Source organism: Nycticebus coucang, chromosome 4, assembly GCF_027406575.1.
Source record: "Nycticebus coucang isolate mNycCou1 chromosome 4, mNycCou1.pri, whole genome shotgun sequence".
Lineage (NCBI taxonomy): Eukaryota > Metazoa > Chordata > Mammalia > Primates > Lorisidae > Nycticebus > Nycticebus coucang.
Window position 1 is genome coordinate 102859963 of NC_069783.1, and position 13834 is coordinate 102873796.

The 13834-nt window shown below is 38.2% G+C and overlaps 2 protein-coding genes across 2 annotated transcripts in view; one reads left to right on the plus strand and one right to left on the minus strand.

The window, feature by feature from the left end:
- Positions 1-567: 567 nt before the first annotated feature.
- Positions 568-13834, plus strand: part of LOC128583862 (sulfotransferase 1C1) — a 34513-nt gene continuing 21246 nt past the window's right edge. The window contains exons 1-2 of the mRNA XM_053588500.1: positions 568-739; positions 4509-4637. Of these exons, the coding sequence (XP_053444475.1) occupies positions 568-739; positions 4509-4637 (301 nt within the window). The remainder of the gene's footprint in view (positions 740-4508; positions 4638-13834) is intronic.
- On the minus strand, positions 10738-11636 carry LOC128583863 (eukaryotic translation initiation factor 1b-like). The gene has a single exon (XM_053588501.1). It carries the CDS (start codon positions 11465-11467, stop codon positions 11129-11131), a length of 339 nt encoding a protein of 112 aa, XP_053444476.1. The 5' UTR covers positions 11468-11636; the 3' UTR covers positions 10738-11128.

Here is a 13834-nt window from a genome sequence, read left to right on the forward strand (position 1 = left end):
AAATTGTGATGCTATGGTTTGATTTAGTTTATAGTATTTCTATAATAAGTTTAATTGCAATATTTTAATAGAGATTTAAAAAGTGATCTACTATGGAAAATATTATCATATCCCAAACCAGTCAGGTTTACTCCCCTAAGCAAAGTGAGGTTCCTCCTTATTTGGTGGACAGGAGTCTGTGAACTTAATGCCCTCCACCCATTGCCCCTGGGCTCCCCAAGGCTGCCTCTGCCTGACCCTTGGGCCTCAGACAAACATCTCTGATGAGCCCAAACAGAAGCAGCCCTCGGCTAACACATCTCCCAGATTTGCGATCCTGCCTGGTGGTTTTTCCATCAGAAGCGTGTTTATTTCTTTATCTTTACACCCTGAAACAAAGCTTTTACAATGTTCAGGCTCCCATAGTTTTGACTTCTCTCACGTAAGTTAACAGGAAACACAGTAATGAATTCCCACCACATATCCCTCCCAACTCTCTGACATAATATTTTTTTTTATGGACTGAACTGTTCTAACAGTTGACATGCATCCCTTTCTCTGAAACACCTTTCCAGTCCACATAGGAAGATGTCCTTGGATAACATGAAAGATCTACAGCTGGAAGAAAAATACCCACAACCGGAAACCAGAGAAGTGAATGGAATCCTCATGGCCAAGATGATAAGTGATAATTGGGACAAAATCTGGAATTTCCAAGCAAAACCTGATGATCTCCTCATTGCAACCTATGCAAAGGCAGGTAGGTATGAGAGCATGTCCGTCAAGCCAGTGCTAGCAGAGACTGACACCTGAAGGGAGCCTCCTAATTTAAAATACGCAGGGTTTCATCAGGGCTGGCCCTTGCAAAGCAGACATGCTCATGGGCTGCAGTTCCCTAGGGCCCAGTATCCTCCATTTATTTGGGTCCCTGATAAAGATGCAGACAGAATCCCAAGTCCCTAAAGGGCAGAATGAATTACAAAGCGATTTAAGAGCACAGAATCTGACCGACTGCATAGAAGTTCTTACAGTAAATCCTGCCAACCCAGCCAGTCCCTGCTCTCACCCATAAGCTCCCTGGAATTAAGCACAATCCTTTCCTCAAAGAAGCTCCTCCTAGTGGCAGGAGGCAGACGTGGCACTGAGTACTTTTCACCTCAGTATAAAAGTGCTGGTACAGTTGGGTCCAAAACTTATGTGAGGGTGCAGGCGAGGATCTGGGAAAGTGGGGAGGGGGTGACATTTACCAAAGCCTTAGAAAATAATGGGTCTGTGGGGAAATCAAGAATTAGGAAGCTGTTTCAGGCTTGTGTAGATAGATGAATAGGAAATATCCCCACCAGGGAAGACTGTGGGGTCAGCTGTGTATTAATAATAGCTATCCCCCTAGGTCAGCTGTGTTAATAATTTCAAGCAGTGTGACCAAGTGAGGTAATAAACTTTAAGCTGTAACCATTTCAGGAAAGTCACTAGGCACTTGACTCAACAAGAGGACAATGGACAGTCCATAGCCAGAAAGATATCAGAAAAGGTCCGTTCCCCAGTTCTGTGAAATGTGCTTCTGTCCTCACTGGTTGCAAATTCCTCCTTAGCCTCATTCCCATCTCTCTCACTCAGCATTTGCTGGAAAGGACTTAATGTGGGCAGGGGCTTGTTGTTAGCAGATTTTAATTTCTCAATAAACTCCTTTTTTCCATCTAGTTTGCACTGGACACTTCTCTTGCTCAGATATGAACTTAAACCTCTATCTCCCCAGGGCAGAAATTTTGTTTTAGCCCACCCTGGAAATTATGGAACCCACCCCAAGGCCTTTCATCCAAAGATACAAAATTGTCCCCCCGCCCCACCTCTCCCACCAACTCTCAACTTGCTATGAGCCTTACTTCCCTCCCACCATGATATATGCTGCCTTTATCTTAGCTTATGAGGTTCCACAGCTGGCAAGCCCTACCCTCACATGAAGGGGACATTCTATTATTGCAAAGCTATAGGTATTCCTAGCTATAGGAATTCCTCCTCAGCTGAGCCCTCTGCATTCGGTCAGCCCTCCTGTTCTGAACTGCTGTGGCGCTTAGCACTCCTTTACAGCCCTTCCTTTGAACCATTTATCTCTCAGTTATCTGGGTATATGTCTCCCATATCAGTTGTTAGTACTACCAACCTTAGCTGCAAGCCACAGACACCCCAAAACTAGAAAAGAGGAAATTAGATATTTGGTGGACAATTAGCTCTCTCCCCGACAGCCCAGCTTTTTACTTACCCACATGTTCGTTTACACACCTCTTCTACATCAGTTAGGATTCAATTTAGGATCCAAATGTTGGAAAATCCAAAATAAAGCAAATGAAAAATGAATCTGAAGGTTGGTAGTCCAGGGATGATGTGGTGGTTGCGCTGATTATCAGCAAACCGAGCTCTTTCTTTCTGCTCCACCATCTTCAGGTGTGGCTTTTGATTTCATGGTCCAATGACTGCTTCCATCACATGCACGTCCAAAGAGAAGCAAGTTTTGCTTTTTTGTTTGTGTTTTGAGACAGGGTTTCACTCTGTTGCCCAGGCTGAAGCGCAATAGCATGAACACATCTTACTTCAAGTTCAAACTCCTGGGCTCAGTTGATCCTCCTGTCCCAGCCTCCCAAGTATCTCGAACTGCAGGTGTGTGCCACCTTGCCAGGCTAATTGTTCTATTTTTTGTAGAGAAAGGGAGGGTCTCTCTGTGTTGCTCAGGCTGGTCTCAAACTTCCAGTCCCAAGTGATCTTCTCACCTCAGCCTCCCAAAGTACCAGGATTATAGAGGGTCACAGCTCAGCAAATTCATGAGTAGATTAAGCCATAGAAGAAAATAAAATGACTTGACGCGGTGGCTCATATCTGTAATCCTACCACTCTGGGAGGCCAAGGGGGGTAGATTGCATGAGTGCATGGGTTTAAGACCAGCCTGAACAAGAGCAAAACCCCTGTCTCTAAAAATAGCTGGACGTTGTGATGGGTGCCTGTAGTCCCATCTACTTGAGAGACTGAGGCAAGAGAATCGCTTCAGCCCAAGAGTTTGAGATTGCTGTGAGCCATAATGCCACGGCACACAAGCCAAGGGTAATAGAGTGAGACTCTGTCTCAAAATAAATAAAATAATGTCTTTTGCAGCAACATGTATGGAACTGGAGACTCATATCCTAAACAAAGTATCCAGGAATGGAAAAATAAACACCACATGTGCTCTCTAGTATTTGGGAGCTAAATGACAGGCACACACAGGCACAAAGAGATGTAAAGGTCATTGGAATCCAAGTAGGGGGCAGCATGGGATGGAGTGAGAGGTAAAAACTCACCCCAACTTAAACGTTATACAAGGTATCCAGGTAACAAAAACATTTTACCCCCTTAACATTTTGAATTTTTTTTATTTCCTTGCTTATTTTTTATTTTTATTTCTTTACGTTGTTGTTGTTGTTGTTGTTGTTATAGAGTCCCACCCTATGCCCTGAGCAGAGTGCAATGGCATCATAGCTCACTGCAACCTCGGACTTGGGCTATAGGCATCACACTGCCTCAGCCTCTAGAAGCCGCTGGGATTACAGGAGGTCACCGCGGTGCCGGCTGGGTTTTTAATTTTTTTAGGAGTTGGGTTTCACTCTCGCTCAGGCAATTCCTGAGCTCCCTCAGGAATTTTCCCTTCTCAGCCTCCCACAGTGCTGGGATTACTGGCGTGAGCCACTGTGCCTGGCTTGAATTTTTTTTTAATGAAATGATTGCAGTGAGAAAAAATAGTAGCAAGGAGGTATGAAGGAAGAAATAATGTCACTTTCTCTCCCTTTAAAGACAAGTTCCCTGAATTTAGTGGCATGGCCCCATTTGGCTGCAAGAAAGACTGGAAAATGTAGCCTTAAGCCCAGCAGGCACATGCCCAGCTAGAAACCGAGACTCTGTTAAGTTGAAAGAGAAGGGAGGTGTGAATAGTAACTATGCAAGAAGCAGTCTCTGTCACATCTTACCCCTCCCCTCCAAAATTATAAGCTTGTTAGAGCAGGTGCAAAGGCTAATTCATCTATATATCTCTCTGCTTTCATTTGATTCAATATTCATTCAATCAAGCTACATTTCTTGGGCTTAAAGGCCTGTGCCTCTAAAGGTATGAGGGAAAAGAGAACAAAAGGATGAGTCCCTCCCTGTGCTGAGCTCTCAGGGCTGCAAGAAAGCAGATAGTAAGCGGGCCATCATAGGAGCACAGGGCCACCAGTGTGCACAGAAGAGGTCCTGCCCACACTGCGTGGCACATAGAGGCCCTTCCCATCCTGGTTGACACAAAGGAACCCTGCCCTCCCTGGGTGGTAAGTTGAAGCCCTACCCACCTACGCTTGGTGTCAGCCAGAATCCCTACCCATGCTGGTAGCAGGTGGAGGAGTGGCCAAGGGAGAGGATTCTGCTCAACACTGAGCAAATGTGAATTTAACTGAATACACAAATAATCCAGGAAATAGAATTAAACTGTGTCACAAATACCTGGAATAGAGTATAACTAATACTTCTAGGCACAACCTGGACACAAGAGATTGTGGACATGATCCAAAATGATGGGGATTTGCAGAAGTGCCAGCGAGCCAACACCTTTGACCGGCATCCTTTCATAGAGTGGACGCTGGCCCCTCCCCTCAACTCAGGTCAGTTTTCATATGAAAGGAAAATCACTTCCACAATCTGCCTTTTAGAAATTAATGTCAAATGGAACTGGGAAGGGGTTTGAAGGGGTTTTAGGTCAAAATAGCTTGGGGTAAAAAGCGTCCCAAATTCCTTTCCTAAGATGTATGATGTGGCCGTATCAGACAGCACATCCCTACTGCTGTGTGCGGGTTTGGCTTATAAGACAGTGAATGAGGACTGGGGACACAGCATCCAGTCAGTAAAGACCACATTCTGGTCTCACTGTGCTACTAGCTCATGCAATGTTGTCTTCAAAAATATTTTATCTATAACCTGTCTACTGGGGAATGCTAAATTATATTATCAACAAATGCTTACAAATGCATGACCTAACACCCTTGAAGAGTTTGTAATCAGGTTGAAAATAAAAGACATATTTTTATAAAGTAAACAGTAACAAATAGTTTTCTCAGTGGGAGACAACCTTATGGTGAGAATGCATAGACTTGAAAATCAAACAGTCCAGCTTTAAACATGGGTTTGAATTCTCATCTGGGTGACCTGGAGCAAGTTATTTCGCATCTCCAAACTTACTATTTCTTCATTTGTAAAATAGTAATACCTAATATATATGGGAAACATGTTATTTATTGCACTGATTATTCCAGCAATATTTGTTGAAAAGTTTATCTTTTATCCCATTGAATAGCATCCACCCCTTTGCCAAAATCAATTAAGCATATATGCATGGGTGTAATTCTGGATTTTCTATTATGTTTTTTTCCATTTTGTATCTATCTTTATGCCAGACTACACAATTTTGACTACTGTAGCATTATAAGTTTTGAAATTAAGTAGTATACTACACAGTATAAGTCCTCTCGACCTTTCCTTCTTATTTTTGCTTTAGCTATTCTTAGATCTTTATATTTCCATATAAATTTAGAATCAAGTTGCCAGTTTCTACCAAAACAAACAAGCAAATGAACAAAAATCTGCTCATATGGGCTTGTACCGAATCTATAAATCCATTTGGGAATAATTAAACCCTAACAAAATTGAGTTTTCTAATGTACGAAAGTGGTTTATCTCTCCAATTACTTAGATCTTTTTAAATTTCCATCAGCAATGTTTTATAGCTTTCATATTAAGTCTGGCATATCTTTAGTTAAATCTAACCCTAAGCATTTTTTATTGTATGGTATTATAAATGGCATTTTTATATTTTGATTACTTGTTGCTAATATGTTTAAATATAATTGTTTTTGGCTTCAACCATGTACCCTACAACATGGCTATTAGTTCTACTAGATTTCTTGTACATTCCATTGGTTTTCTACATAAGATGGTCTCTTCTGTAAATAACAAAAATTGTACTTCTTCTTTGCCTTGTCCTGATATCTGTGATTTCTTTTTCTTGCATGATTGCACTGTCTAGGACTCCCAGTGCAATGCTGAATAGAAATCACAAGAGCAAACATCCTTGCTTGTTCCTGATCTCAGTAGAAAAGCATGGAGTCTTCCAAAATTAAGTATGATGCTCCTTCTCAGACTGAAGAAGTCCTCTTTATTCTTTGTTTTTTCTGAGTTTTAAGTCATATATCAGTGTTGGATTTAGTCAAATGGTTTCTGAGTCAGGAATGTAATTCACTTACTTTTATTTATTGCTTGTTTAGGGCTATAAATTTTTATGTGATTACTAAGCTAAAATGCATTTCATTTTGATATGTAGTATTTTCATTACATTACATTTTACCACATCTTAAATTTTTTTCCTAATTTTACACCTGAAATATTTAGTAGATGTCTTTAATTTCCCAATGGAAGTGCCTTTTAAGATTTTAGCCTTAGGTTTTATTGCATTGTGATAAGAGAATATTGTTTGTAAAATTCCAACTTTATGAAAATCTACTGATATTTTACTTGTGCCTTAATATATGATGACTTTTTGTGAATTTTCTATGTACACTTTAGAAGTAAGTATCATCTCTATTACCCAAAAGATCTAATATGTCATTTATGTTGTTTCAATCTTTTGTAACTTTTCTTTTTTTGCCCATAGACCTGTTTTTGCACTGAAAGTGAAAATATACCATTATTAATGTGTTTCTATTTCTCTTTGCATCTGCTGTGGATTTTTTAAATTTATACATAATATTTACATATTTCAAGGTACACATGAGTATCTGTCACACAGATAGAATATATAATGATCAATTCAGGGCATGTGGGGTATCTATCACCTTGAGTATTTAACATTTCGGTGTGTTGGAAACATTCCAAGTCCTCTTTTCTAGCTATGTTGAAATATATAATACACAGTTGCTAAACATAGTCACCCTATTCTACCATTGAACATTAGAACTTATATCTTCTATCTAACCATACATTTTGCCCATTAACCAACCTCTTTCCATCCCTCTTTCCACCCACAGACCTTTCCAATCCTCTAGTAGCTACCATTTTATTCTCTACATTGATGAGATTAACTTTTTAGCTTCCACACATGTTTCTTTTTGTGCCTGGCTGATTTTATTTAACATAATGGCCTCTAGTTCCATCCATGTTGCCACAATGACATAATTTATTCTTTTTATGGCCAAGTAGTATTCCATTGTGTATATATTGCATATTTTCTTTATCCATTTGTCCGGTGATGGACACTTACATTGACTCCATATTTTGGCTATTGAGTATACTGCTGTGACAGACATAGGAGTGCAGGTATACCTTTGATATACTGTTTTTCTCTCTTTGGATTGTTGTATCTGTAGCAGCCTGTAAGGATAGACTCGGGCCCCACTTAGGATAGTCAGATGGTGATTTTATTACACCTGTGCAGGGGACCGCTGAGCAAAGAGGCAGACGGCCCCGAAGTGAGGAGCAGGCTGATTTTTATACCTTTTTGGTGCTGCATGGCAAGCAAGCAGGCAAGTACAGAAGCGGAGTGTGACGGTTAGCTCGGGGCAGGGTTACAGTGTGAGAAACACAGCTCGAGTCCATTGTTTTGTTCACCAGGAACTAGGGGGGTTTTCGGGAACTTGGGGACTTTCTGTGCTTTCTCATTCTGAAGCTGTTTCTTGGAATCTACTGGGGAGGGGGCTGGGGTTTTGGGAGCTAACAGGCTTTTGCAGGATAAACATTTAGTAGTGGGATTGCTAGAACATATGATAGTTCTACTGTTAGTTCTCTGTGAAATCTCCATATTGTTTTTCATAGTGGTTATGCTAATTTATATTCCCCTTCTCTGCATTCACACCATCATTTGTATATTTTATCTTTTAATAATAGCAATTATAACTGGAGGAAAATGATGCCTCACTGTTGTTTTCATTTGCATTTCCCTGATTAGTGATGTTGAACATTTTTTCATATACCTGTTGGCCATTTGTATGTCTTCTTCTTCAAAATGCCTAGTCATGTCTTATTGCTCACCTTTTAATGTTTTACTGTGTTTATTTTTTACTGTTTAACTGTTTGAGTTTATTGTATATTCTTGACATTAGCCTCTTGTCAAATGAATAGTTTTTAAATATTTTCTCTCGTTTAACAGATTTTCTCTTCATTCTCTTGTTTCCTTTGCTATGAAGAAGGCTTTTTCATTTACTATGGTCCCATTTGTCTGTTTTGGGGTTTTTTTGGTCTGTGTGTTTGAGGTCTTAGCCATAAAATCATTACCTAGACTAATGTCCTAAAGTGTTTTTTCTATGTTTTATTCTAGGAGTTTTATAGTTTTAGGTCTTACATTTAAGTCTTTAATCCATCTTGAGTTGATTTTTCTATACAGTGAAAGATAGGGGTCTAGTTTCATTCTTCTGCATATAAATATCCAATTTTCCCAGCACAATTTATTGAAGACAGTGTCCTTTCCCCAAGTACATTCTTGGTATCTTTGTTGAAATCAGCTGGCTATAAAGACATAGATTTATTTCTGGATTTTCTACTCTCTCCCCTTGTTCTATGTGTCTGTTTTTACATAAATACAAATACCATGCTGTTTTGGTTACTGTAGCCTTATCATATATTTTGAAGATAGGTAGTGTGATGCCTCCAGCTTTGTTCTTATTGCTCAGGATTGCTTTTGCTGTTTTGGATATTTTTTAGTTCCATATAAATTTTAGGATTTTTTAATAATTCTGTGAAAAAAAGACGGTAGTATTCTTTTTTTTTTTAGTTTAAAACAGTGTCCATTTATTATTTCACAATAAGACAGTAGTATTTTGATAGGGCTTGCATTAAATCTGTAGATTTCTTTGGGCAATATGATCATTTTAATGCTGTTATTTCTTCCAATCCATGAGCGTGAGATATCTTTCCATTTGTTTGTGTCCTCTTCAATTTCTTTCATCATTGTTGTAGAGTTTTCCTTGTAGAGATCTTTTATCTCCTTGGCTAAATTTATTTCTAGGTGTGCTATTTTGTTTTCATAGCTTTGGTAAATGGGATTACCTTCTTGATTTCTTTCTCCACTGGTTCATTACTGTTGTACAGAAATGCTACTAATTTTTTGCATGTTGCTTTTGTCTTCTGCAACATTACTGAATTTATTAATCAGTTCTAAGAGTTTACTGGTGAAGTCTTTGTTTTTCTGATATAACATCATATCATCAGCAAAGAAAAGCAATTTGAATTATTCTTTTCCAGTATGGATGCCTTTTATTTATTTCTCTTGTCTGATTGCTCTGGTTAGGACTTCCGGTACTGTGTTGAGTAGAAATGGTGGAAGTGGACATCCTTGTCTTGTTCCAATTCGAGGAAAAGCTTTCCTCCTTTCCCCATTCAGTGTGGTGTTAGCTGTAGGTTTATAATATGTGACCTGTATTACACTGAGGTATGTTCTTTCTATGCCTAGTTTGTTGAGAGTTTTTATTATGAAAGGATGCTGAATTTTACCAAAAGCTTTTTTTGTATTTGTGATGATTATAAGGTTTTTATCTTTCATTCTGATATATCACAGAATATATCACATTTATTGATTTATGTATGTCAAACTACATTTGCATCCCTGAAATAAATCCTACTTGATAATGGTATATTTTTTATATGCTATTAGATTCTATCTGCTAGTATTTTTGTATCTATGTTTATGAGGGATATGAGCCTGTGGTATTCTGTTTTTGTTGCATTCTCGTCTGGTTTTGGAATCAGGTAATGTTGGCCTTGTAGAATGAATTTGAGAGAATTTATTTATCTTCAGTTTTTTGTAATAGTTTTAGGAGAACTAATGTTACTTCTTCTTCTTTTTTTTTTTAGAGACAGAGTCTCACTTTGTCACCCCAGGTAGAGTGCTGTGGCATCACAGCTCACAGCAACCTCCAGCTCTTGGGCTTAGGTGATTCTCTTGCCTCAGCCTCCTGAGTAGCTGGGACTACAGGCACTCACCACAATGCCCAGCTATTTTGTTTGTTGTTGCAGTTTGGCTGAGGCCGGGTTTGAACTATGGGGCCAGCCCTACTCACTGAGCCACAGGTGCCACCCCTAATGTTACTTCTTATTAAAAGTTTGATAGAATTCAGCAGTGAAACCATTCAGTCCTAAACATTTCCTTGTTGGGAGACTTTATTACTGCTTTGATCTCATTACTTGTTAGTGGCTTATTCAAGTTTTCTATTCTTAATTCACTCTTGGTAGATTGTATTTGTCCAGGAATTTATCCATTTCCTCTAGATTTTCCAGTTTGCTAGTGCGCAGTTGTTAATAATAGTCTCTTTTTATGTTTTGTATCTATAGGTATCAGTTGTAATCTCCTTTTTCATTTCTGATTTTATTTAGATCTTCTTTTTTCTTTGTTAATATAGAAAATCCTTTATTGATTTTGTTTCTATTTAGAACTATTCATTTCATCGATTCTTTGATTTTTTTCTTAGTCTCCATCTCATTTAGTTCTGCTCTGATCTTTATTATTTCCTTCCTTCTACTAATATTGGGTTTGTTTTGTTCTTTCTTTTCCAGTTCCTTGAGGTGTATCCTTGGATTGTTTATTTGAAATCTTTCCACTTTTTGGATGTATGTGCTTTTTTGTAATAAACTTTCTTCTTAGCAGTGCCTTTTCTGTATCTCATAGATTTCAGTATGATATGTGTCAATTTTTTTTTTTAAAGATAAAACACGTGTATTTTACTTAGATTTAGGAGCATAACTGCTCACAAAAAGATTCACAGTTTTTTTTTTTTATTGTTAAGCTGCAACATGCATGGTTTAATACAACAAAAACTTTTAATTAAATGAAAATAAACTGAACAATAAACAAATAAACACTCAAAACAAAATATTTTCCATTGGAAACATGTTAAGATGAATACGGGGTTTTGTTACCATCTCACTGCAATTTTCTTATGTGTTACTAGCCTACATACCCCATTTTTTCTGTGATCATGCAGATGTGAATGGAAGTTTGAATGATTAAATAAATGAGAAGTCCGTTTACTGCAGAGAATCATTTCACAAGGCAGCCAAACTGGGTTTAGGGAACAAAATTATTCAAGATATTCTCCACGTATTTAGGTTCATTTTAGAATCCATTAACCTTAAGCTGCTCCTCCTTGACGCCAACCTCCAAGAGAAACTGGCAAATATTCTTTCTTTGGTCACCTTGCAGGGGAATAACCTCTCCGTATTCAGGATGTTCAATCACAGTACCATTACAGGCAAATTTCTTTTTGAAAGCTTTCACAAGTTTCTTTTTGTCATAATCATCTGCAATGCCCTGAACAGTAGTCAGTGTCTTTCTGCCGTTTCGTTGCTGGATTCTTACATGAATGTGATCCTCAGTCCCTGCCGGGAGTAAGTCGTCACCCTTAGTTGCATCAGCAAAGGGGTCGAAAGATTGGAGGTTCTGGATAGTGGCCATGCGATACTAGTGTGAGGCCGGAGAGGGAATAAGATTTCTGCGGGGCCCGCCCGGATCACGGTGTCAGGAGGCTGCAGTGGCGAGAAAACGGAAATAAATAAGAAAACGCTTCGCCCGGGGTTGGGATTCGACTGGAGCGGCGGCAGCAGAAGCAGAGACGAGGCAGGAAGAGGCGGCGGCGACCGCTGAGAAGACGCGAGAGGAGCGATATGTGTCAATTCTCATTTGTTTAAAGAAAGTTTTTATTTCCTCCTTAATTTCTTTCTTGGTCATTAGGAAAATGTTTAATTTTCATGTGTTTGTATAGTTTCAAAGTTCTGATTATTACATTTTGGTCTGAGTTCATGCTTGATATGATTTTAATTTTTTTTTTAACTTGTTGAGTTTTGGGGTCGAACGTATGGTCTATACTGAAGAATGTTCCATCAACTAAGAAGAATGTATGTCCTGCAGCTATTGGGTGAAATGTTTTGTCAATGTCTTCTAGGTTCATTTGGTCCAATGTGTAGTTTAAATTCAATGTTTCTCAGTTAATTTTATGTTTAGATGATCTTTCTAATGCTAAGAGTGGGATGTTGAAGTCCTTGACTATTATTTATTGGAGTCTACCTCTTCTTTTAAATCAAATAATATTTGCTTTATATATCTGGGTGTTCTGGTGTCGTGGGGTACATATATGTTTGAAAATTAATCCCTTTATCATTATGTAATGACCTTAGTTGTCTCTTTGTACTTCTTTTGACTTAAAGTCTATTTAATCTGATATAAGATAGCTATTCCTACTCATGTCTGGTTTCTGTTTTCATGGAATATCTTTATCCATCTCTTTACTTTTTGTCTATATATGTCTTTACAGGTGAGATGAGTTTCTTGTAAGCAGTATAAAGTTGCATCGTGTTTCTTCATCCATTTAGGCAGTCTATATCTTTTCAATGGAAAGTTTAATCTGTTTACATTCAAGGTTTTTATGAATCTGTGAGGGCTTATTCCTGCCATTTTATTAATTGATTGCTGTTTGTTTCATACATCATTTGTTCCTTTTTTCTTTTCTTTCTTTTTTTTTTTTTTTTTTGTCATTGTGGTTTGGTGGTTTTCTGTAGTGGTAACATTTGGGTCCTTTCTCCTTGTTGTTTGCATATTTGCTCCTCAACTGGTTTTTATATTTTCTTGTGTTTTTGTGATGGTATATAGTGCTCTTTCGCTTCTGGATATAAGACTCCCTTAGGTTTTTCTTATAGAACTAGTGAAGTGATGAATTCTCTCAGCTTTTGTTTGTCCAGGAAAGACTTATTTCTCCTCTATTTATAAAGGATAACTGTGCTAGATATAGTATATCCTTGGATGCAGGGTTTTTTTTTCTTTCAGCACTTTGAATATATCATCCAATACTCTCTTGGTCTGTAAGGTTTCTGCTAAGAAATCTACTGTTATTCTACCTTTATGATTGAATAGCCACTTTTCTCTTGATTATTTTAGAATTCACTCTTTGTCTTTGTCTATGACTTATGACAGTTTTCCTATAATGTGCCAAAGAGAAAATCTTTTCATTTTGTATACATTTGGCAATCTCTGGGCCCACTGTGTCTAGATATCCAAATCTCTCCCTAGACTTGAGAAGTTTTCATCCATTATTTTGTTAAATGGCTTCTCTAACACTTTTGTTTTCTCTTTAACTTCTTGAACTCCAAAAATTCAAATATTTCATTGCTTTATGGTATTCCATATGTCATGCATGTAGGCTTTGCTCCTTTTTTATTCTTTTTTTTTTTTTCTGAGTGGGTTAGTTCAAAAGACTGGGCTTCATAGTCTGAGATTCTTTCTTCTACTTAATCTAGTCTATTGGAGATTTTTTTTTTTTTTTTTTTGAGACAGAGTCTCATTATGTTGCCCTGGGTAGAGTGCCATGGTGTTATAGCTCACAGCAACCTCAAACTCTTGGGCTTAAGTGATCTTCTTGTCTCAGCCTCCCAAGTAACTAGGACTACTTTGTTTGGCAGGCCAGGGCTGGATTTGAAACCACCAGCTCTGGTGTACGTGGCTGGCACCCTAGCCTCTGAGCTATAGGCCTGAGCCTCTGTTGGGGATTTAGAGGGGAGGTGTTCTCATTTTTTTAAAGACAGGATCTCACTTATGTTGCCCAGTCTGACCTTGAACTCCTGGCCTCCAATCGTCCTCCTGGGATTCCTGGGATTACAGGTATGAGCCACTGCATCTGGATCATCTGGTCTTTTTGAAAGTTTCAAATGTATTTAGTATTTGATTCAGTGAATTCTTCACTTCCAGAAATTTATTTGGTTCTTTTCTATGATATCTATCTCTAAGTGAATTTTTCATTCATATTGTTTCTACTTTGTTGGAACCTATAAG